The sequence below is a fragment of the Engraulis encrasicolus genome, chromosome 4, assembly GCF_034702125.1.
Source record: "Engraulis encrasicolus isolate BLACKSEA-1 chromosome 4, IST_EnEncr_1.0, whole genome shotgun sequence".
NCBI lineage: Eukaryota > Metazoa > Chordata > Actinopteri > Clupeiformes > Engraulidae > Engraulis > Engraulis encrasicolus.
In genome coordinates this window covers 17543972-17552040 of record NC_085860.1, presented here as the reverse complement: position 1 = coordinate 17552040, position 8069 = coordinate 17543972, and the positions used below count along the sequence as shown (strand labels likewise).

Genomic DNA, 8069 nt, shown 5'->3' with positions numbered 1-8069 from the left:
TGTAGAGAGCACAGAGGTGTCAAAATTAAAAGTAAATTCATGGTGAGTACAACACTAGCACATGATATCACATAGCTGTTACACCATTTACTCCATTGTACCTAAGGTAGACGGACTGCGTTGTTTCTGAAAAATATTAAAAACCCAACAAGAATCCTCCACACAAACTTGATCCAACCAGTGCAGAGTCAGCTGATCGTAATACCAGTACACAGGGCTACTGGTTACTCAGATAAGTTAGCTGTGTTGGTAGAAAACTGTCTTTCTATGTTTTATTTTTTCTATTCCTTTTGACACCTTAAGAGTGAAGAGGTGTGTGCTGATGTGTTCTACAAGTAATGCCATTGTGAGCAAGTAGAGTTTAATGTTGTGTATGTACTGCATGAAGTGTACTGTACAGTAGAGTTTTTTGTTTTGATTTATATGGTCAGTAAAGCGTCTTTGAGTGTCTTGAAAAGCGCTATTCAAAACGGATGTATTATTATTATTATCAGGGATCTAAATTAAATCCAGCCATCCGGCCAAACGCTGGTGAAATTTCAGCTTGGAAGGTTGAAAAGAACAACTTACTAGCCACTTTGACCCATTAGTGAGTGTGTGTTTGGCTACTAATATTGACATCTACTAGCCATTTTGGCTGGTGGTGAAAAAAGTTAATTTAGTGCCCTGATTGTTGTAATTATTATTATTATTATTATTATTATTATTATTATTATTAGAGTGCTGAGGTGTGTGTTGATGTGTGGGTGCCCAGGGTGCTTCCCAGCATCACCTTGCCCCCTTGCCCGTTTCTGCCCCCCACAGGTCGTAGAGGGGAGCCCAGGGCGTACCACACATTAGTGGGCCCCCGAGGCCACCACAGGTGACTACAGTATGGGCCATACGTGTCGGAGCGGCTTCTGCCTGCCACCAACACAGTTGCCCCACACTTTTTTTTTTTTGAGTGGACTCTCTCCTTTTTTGTTTGAATCTCCACTGCATTTGAACTTTTTTTGTTTTTGGTGTGATATCTTCTGATATCTCTCAGCTCCTTCTCTCCTCTCCTCTTTTTATTATTACTCTGTGTGTGTGCGTGTGCCTGCTTTCGCCCCCCTCTTCTTTATTTTGCAGAAGGTCACCGAGCCCCCATTCCTACGTTTCCCCAGTGGCATTCTGCTCCTGTCCTGTTCTGTCCCGTCCTTATCCTATTCTGTCCTCTCTCTCTCTCTCTCTCTCTCTCTCTCTCTCTCTCTCTCTCTCTCTCTCTCTCTCTCTCCCAGTCTCTCTGTCTCTCTCTCTCTCTCTCCTCCCACTCCCCCTTTCTCTCTCTCTCTCTCTCTCTCTCTCTCTCTCTCTCTCTCTCTTCAGGGCATGCTATAAAAGTAAATATTGCCATCGTAAAGCAGCCCTCGGGATGCACCCCTGCAGCCTGGCATTAAAACAGGTCTTAGTCTTTCAAGAGAACAAGACGACATCCTGGTACGCTAGCGGCCTGCACATGCAAGGAGAGGGTCTGTGGCAATATAAGGGCCTTTATATGCACTGCGAATGAGATCACTTCTCATTAGTGCCCCTATGGCCTCTACTCTCTACGTCTTGTGCAGCAGTGGCTTGGCTGAGGAACACGCGCTGCTCTCCTCCCTCAGGCCATGTTCAAAGCATCCACTTTTGTGTTTTTTGGTCATTTTCTCTTTTCTGTGTCCTCGAGGGAGAAAGCACAAGTTGTTGTTTGGTGTTGAACACAACATGGTCTTTCTCCTCCTGTTTATTAGCCAGACTTAGCAGTTGCTGTCAAACCAAAAACAACACTTGTGTTCTGCAAACCTGTTGTTTCCAATTGCAGCCTTCTATTTCTTTCTTCGTTGTTGTTTTTCATTGTTTTGTTGTTTGCTCCCACAAGAGTTTTATTTTTGTCCTCATTTGACCCTGATTTCTTGGTTGTCTGTATTTGTTCCCTCTTCCTGCCTGCCTGTCTTTCTACACTTTCCTCTCTGTCTATCGCTCCCTTTTTATCTCTGTCTCTTTCGCTCGCTTTCTCTCTCCCTGTTCTCTGGCTTCTCTCTCTCTGTCCTCTGGCTTTTTATCTGTCTCTCTTTCGCTTGTTCTCTCTCTCTCTCTCTATCTCTCTCTCTGTCTCTCTCTCTCTCTCTCTCTCTCTCTCTCTCTCTCTCTCTCTCTCTGTCTCTGTCTCTCTCTCTCTCTCTGCCGTTCTGGCTCTGTGGTTTGCTTTTTCTCTCTCCCTCCCTCTCTTGTTATATTTCCCTTCTCTTCTTTTCTCTTTCCTTCTCTCTCTCCCCCTTCTCCTTCTCTCCTCCTCTTCCTCTTCTCTCTCCTCCTCTTCCTCTTCTCTCCTTCCCCTCTTCCTCTTCTCTCTCCCCCTCTTCTCTCTCCACCTCTTCTCTTCTCCTTCCTTCTCTCTCCTCCTCAGTCTTCGAGTCCTTGTGCCAGTCCAGAGGGCGCTGCGTCCCCGCACGGCTGAGCCACTTCTCCACCCCCATCCTGTCTCGCCAGCAGCAGCAGACCATGACCTCCGCCTTCCAGCAGCAGCAGCAGCAGCAGCAGCCGCCGCCACTGGGCTTCGGACAGGTGAGCACACACACAGCAGCAACACCACACACACACACACACACACAAATTAGCGCAGGCACATGGGCAGCCGCTGTGCCTGAGCCATGTAAATACATGCACATGCGTTCACACAAACTGACACACAGTTAAAATTCTTGTATGTGAAGCTGCTGGGCTTTGGCCGGGTAAACACACAAACGATGTCTGTACACTTGGCACACACAAAAACACACAGAGACACACGCACTCGTATATGCATGCATGCACGCAGTAGATCCGTGCAGAATGTCCTCTTTAAGAGGGATGTTGACATTTATGCTGATGCGACGAAACGCGTTGTACACAAAATAAGAAAGCAGCAAAATTAAGTCCACCAGTGTGCGATGATTCTTCTTGTTTTCCTTGTATTGGTTTATGCTGATGTTAGTGTTAACCCTGTCCTGTCCTGTCCTGTCCTGTCCCCCTGCAGGTCCAGCACTACGGCTCCTGTCACAAGGAGTGGAATGGCAACTATGTGTCCCACCGGCCGCAGGCCTTCATCCCCCCCACCGCTCACCACGCCCATCACGCCTTCCCCCTGGCAGCCCACGCCAGCCCCACCCACAGCCACACCCACACCCACAGCCACACCCACAGCCACACCCACAGCCACACCCACAACGTGGCCCCTCCTCCTCCGGCGCCCACCGCCCCGGCGGCAGTCCCTCAGGGCGTGCCTCCTCACCCTCAGGTACCAGCCCCCGCCCTGCTCTCCTTCCCACCTCCTCCTCCGCCCCCCACCTCCGCCCCCACCGTGGCCCACCTGTTGGCTTCGCCCTGCCCCTCGCGGCCCGCCGTCCTGCAGCCCGCCTACGGACTCCTGCCGCCGCCCCACACCCACGCGCACCACCCCCACACCCACACCCACTCGCTTACGGTGGGGCTCAGCCCCCACCACCATCCGCACCCTCACACCCACCCACACACCCACCACCACCCCCACCCGCCGCCGGCCCAGTTCAAGCCTCTCTTCCCCCCGCATTCCTTCATGGCCTCTCCCGTCTACGCCGGGTTCCCGCTCAGCCCCACCAAGCTCAGCCAGTACCCTTACATCTGAGCCTGAGCCTGCGGCCCGGACCCGGACATGGGCTCGGACCCGGACGTCTGGGGCTGGCCCACTCCACCATCGCCATCACCACCACCACCCTCACCACCACGCTCACCAACAACAACTCCAACCGCGCGCGCGGCGGCCATGGCGGGTCCGTCAGCGCCAACAATAGCCCGGTGCTCAGCTTCCGCTTCTGATCCAGATCCTAATCCTGGTTCTGATTCTGATTGGGGGGGGTGAGGAGATGGCGGAAGAGGAAGGAGGGGAACTGCTATTACTACTACTTCTACTACTATTATTGCTATTACTACTACCACAACAGCTACTACTACTACTACAGACAGAACCCAAAAGAACCTTTTCGTATTTTTTAAAATCATGTAGATGGATGATGATGATGATGATGATGATGATGCAGCAAAAGGAATTGAGCTTTACAGTTAATCATGGAAGCGAATGGAATGAATGAATGAATTGAATTCCATTCAATTGAATTGAATGAATTGAAATGAATGAATGGTGTGTGTGTGTGTGTGTGTGTTTATGCATTAGATATCTCGCTTACAGTGTGTTTCTTTTTGCACATTTGATATATAAAAAACAGTTGTCAGATGTCCTTTTTAACAAGGATGAGAGGATGGAATAGAAATCCTCTACTCCTCCCCCACCGCTCTCCCCTCCCCTCTCCTCCTCCCGTACTCCCCTGTACTCCCCTGTACTCTGACTATTTTTCTATGTTGCCTTGGAAACTTGTGTGCTAGACACGTCTATTCTTGTGAAGCCATCCCTGTATCCATAGGAGTGTGTGTGTGTGTGCGCCGTGTGCGTGTGTGCGCGCGCTTCTGTGTGTGTGTGTGTGTGCGCGTGTGGGGTTCGTAGCGTGCTGGTGGGAACCTATCTCTTAGTCTATGTAGCATTCTGCTGTGGTTTCAGTGTTAAGTGATCCAACTGAAAGACACACTCTCCCACAAGACCAGAAAAGACGAGACAAGCCTGCTGCATGTGCTGTGCATGGGCCTAGGAAAGTGACCGGATTAATTTGTGGTCGTTTTTCTTTGCTCATTTGAAAAGGAAAAGCAAGTAGTGGGAGCATTGTCTGAATGTCGCACTCCTTCAAATATGCTCTCTCTTCCCCCCTTTTTTCTCTCTCGCTCGCCGTCTCTCTCGCTCTCAACTTCTCCGTCTTTTGTGTCTCTCCCAATGACACTCATAACATCACCCCACAGATGAAAATTAAAGTGCCTTTACCAGCTTTGCGTCGGTCGGACGTGGCAACCCTGGCGTTAACCAGCCATGCCCCACCTCGTCCCAGATGGCAGAGTCTGCAAATCTAATGGAGTGGTAAATATTTGGAATCGGTAGATAACTAATAATGTCTTATAATCCGGGGAACATGACAAGTGTTCACAGAAATGTTAAGTATTTCAGCGAGCGTTACATTGGGGGGAGCTGGACAGCTGGTGTGTGTGTCTTGCACCCAGCGACAGCAACCCAACAACTCTCTCTGCAAGCTGGCGTCCATAAAAACCATGTCTTGCACATCCTTGCACGTCTTGCACACGGTCATCCTTGAAGTCCCACACAATAACTCAGAAGCATAAACACAAAGAACATGTGAGTGGCTCTCAATATTATAGCAACCTGGGACCAACACAGTCTTCATAGTCCCACGCTCTCTTTAGTTTTTATCCGTTTCTCTCTTTTCTATGTTTATATGATTTCACATTTATATTTCTTTCCTTTTTTTCTTCATTTTTTCAATAGCAGGGGATAGATGAAATCAAACGCTTCCAGTGTAGATTGCTTTTGTACAGTTCAGCACCCGCTGCTGACGGCTAGTTAATGGAAGTTTTTAAGCCCCAAGCCTTTCCCTTGTTTCACTGTTGTACTGTTTTGCTTGCAGTTGGGTTGAATACGCTTTGGTTGTATAACAGAGCAAAGTGATGCTTTTAAACTCATAAGTAGGCTGTTGTATGTGTGTGTGATGGCATGTATTCACGTGATACGCAGCTTGGACACAGTGTTGGTATGATGATGGCGGTGGGTTGAAAGGTTAGCATGCTGTGTAGTGGTGTCCTTCATAGAAGAGGGTAAAGAATGATGAGGAAGATTCACACAAGCGTGTGGTTTGACTGTTTCACATAGTTAATCGCTTACAGTATTGGCACTGTTTCAACAAAACCCTATAGTACAATCTATAGTCGTGTGTTCTACTAGTGTTTATGATGGGCGTTTTGATTTCATGTCTTGTTTTTTCCTTGTAGCTCAAAGAGTGGTTAAAGCTTTGACACGCCATTATGGTTTGGTTTGGTTTTTCATTTCTGCCTGTTAAGACTTTGTTTTCAGTATTTTTAATCTCCATCTATCAATCATTGCTGGGGTGAATATATAGTGCTTTAACTGAGATGTGAGTTTGTGTGCAATGTTATTCCTTCTTTTCAGCATGTTTTAAGTGTGCTTTTTAATCGCCCCATTTGATTACAGTACAGACTTCTGTTTTGTGTGATTGTTTGTTTTTTGTCATGCATTCCGTCAGGGAGTTGTTGTTTCTTTGCGTTTTGATTTTCTTGTCATTTGGCATAGGGTTGCATTGTCTTCGCCATCAAAAATGCTTTGCAATACCAAAGACCATAAGTTGTTTCTAGAGCAAAGTAGCTACTGTTCTTGCATATACCACAAGTATATAATGTAGATGGGACTCCGTTTTAGGCAAAGTGTCTCTCTCTCTCTCTGTGGGGTATGGGGAAAAGGTTAAGGTTGACATATTAGCTTTCTGGGCAAGTAGTATCATTTATCTTGAATGTATCATAGATAAGCTGCTATATACTGATTGCCACTTCCTAATAGCTGTGAAAGTAGGTGATTTTTTTAACGTAGATCCTACTTAGCATTCTTATTTTTTGTTTAAGTCTAATTACAATAGAAGTGTGGTTTTTGATATGACCTAATGGTAGAAATGTTTGTGTGTGCGTGTGTGTTCTTTCATTATGAATATTAGGACAGGCACCAGAAAAAAAACCTTTTGTAATGCCTCTGTATAGTTTGGCTTTCATCTTTGGAGTGTTGTGACTACTGTACTGCAAGGTGTTTTGGGGAGGGGGAGGGGGAGGGGGGGCAGGTGTGTTCGAAGTTTTATCTTGAGTGATTCTTTTCACTTTTTATTTTAATAATCCTTTTGCGTTCATTCATTTTTTTGTCTGTGTTATACAAGTATAGTTATCGTCGGGCTCATTGGCGTGTACACATCTTTTGTCTTGATGTACAATAATTTAGCGATACTTTAATTGTTGGCCTTCTGTTGACACGATCGGCTCTACTTACCCCCCCCACCCCCCTTGTAGGTCTCACTCTGTGGTTCCTCTGTCGTGTATTACCGAGATGCAGATAATGGTATACTTTATAGTGCTGTTCTTCCTGTCTATGCCGTGGCATTCAGAGTTACCTGAGTATCTGGTGTGTCTTTACCATGCTATTAAGCACTTGTTATAACCTGTCAATAAGCTAACCAGGTGTGGGTATAGAGTATACTTAGTTTTGCTTTCGTGTTTTTCTGTTCCCAAAGTGGCAGTGTTGAAGTCTCAAAATGTTTAGGGAATCTGTTTCACTCAACCCCCACCCCTACCCCTCCCCACCCCCTTGTTGAGCTGGATTTTGGTCTTGTGTGTTTTGATCCTGGTGTTGTAGCCAGGCGAGGAGTGCTGCGATCACTCTAAGGGCCTGTGGTTGTTTTTAGCTAAAAAAAAAACAAAAAACCTTGAGCTTCTCTCCTAGTTTACTGGGTGTAAAGCACAGTCTCTGTGCCTTGTTCTAGAGCCGAAGAGGAGCGTAGTAGCAGGCTCTCGGGACCAATGTTACCCTGCTAGCCCCGCTGATAATCCACCCAGCCTGTACTGCCCTACAAAGGCAAAGTGCAGTGAATACCCCAACATTGAAACTCAGAAAAATGCCCTCAAAGCCTTGGAAATAGGTTGGATATTGTAGTTACTGCAAATTTGACATGGCAATATCTCTAAAACGGGGCACGTTTGGAGCATAAGGCTTTGTCACAAGATAAAGTAGGTGGAATGAAGACCATTTCTTCCATTTTGATTGAAAAATATGTTGTTACTGCACTTTGGCTTTGTAGGGCTGCATACCCCCCTTATGAGAGTGGGGTGGAGGCGAGGGGCACAGTGTCATGCTGGACGGGTGGATTTGTAGGAGCCACTGTCTCTCTTGCTCTGATAGCGTCAGCACATTCAAAACCTCTAAACGTTAAACCAGAGATCACATTTCCCCCCCCCACCGATTAAACGTCAGGTTTCCCTCCCAGCAAGGTGAAATCAGACCGTTTTTAGCATTTTTGATACACATGTACACACACACACACGTACACACTCTTTCCCCCTTTAACCCATTCTTGGAGTTGCTAATGGACTGTCAAACGTGTAAA

At 46.8% G+C, this 8069-nt stretch overlaps 1 protein-coding gene across 2 annotated transcripts in view; it reads left to right on the top strand.

Moving 5' to 3' along the window:
- Nucleotides 1-3743, top strand: part of LOC134447373 (homeodomain-interacting protein kinase 3-like) — a 42731-nt gene extending 38988 nt beyond the window's left edge. For both annotated transcript variants that reach the window (XM_063196821.1, XM_063196820.1), the window contains exons 16-17: nt 2408-2565; nt 3017-3743. In XM_063196821.1, the coding sequence (XP_063052891.1) occupies nt 2408-2565; nt 3017-3643 (785 nt within the window). In that variant the 3' untranslated portion in view covers nt 3644-3743. The remainder of the gene's footprint in view (nt 1-2407; nt 2566-3016) is intronic.
- Nucleotides 3744-8069: the final 4326 nt, after the last annotated feature.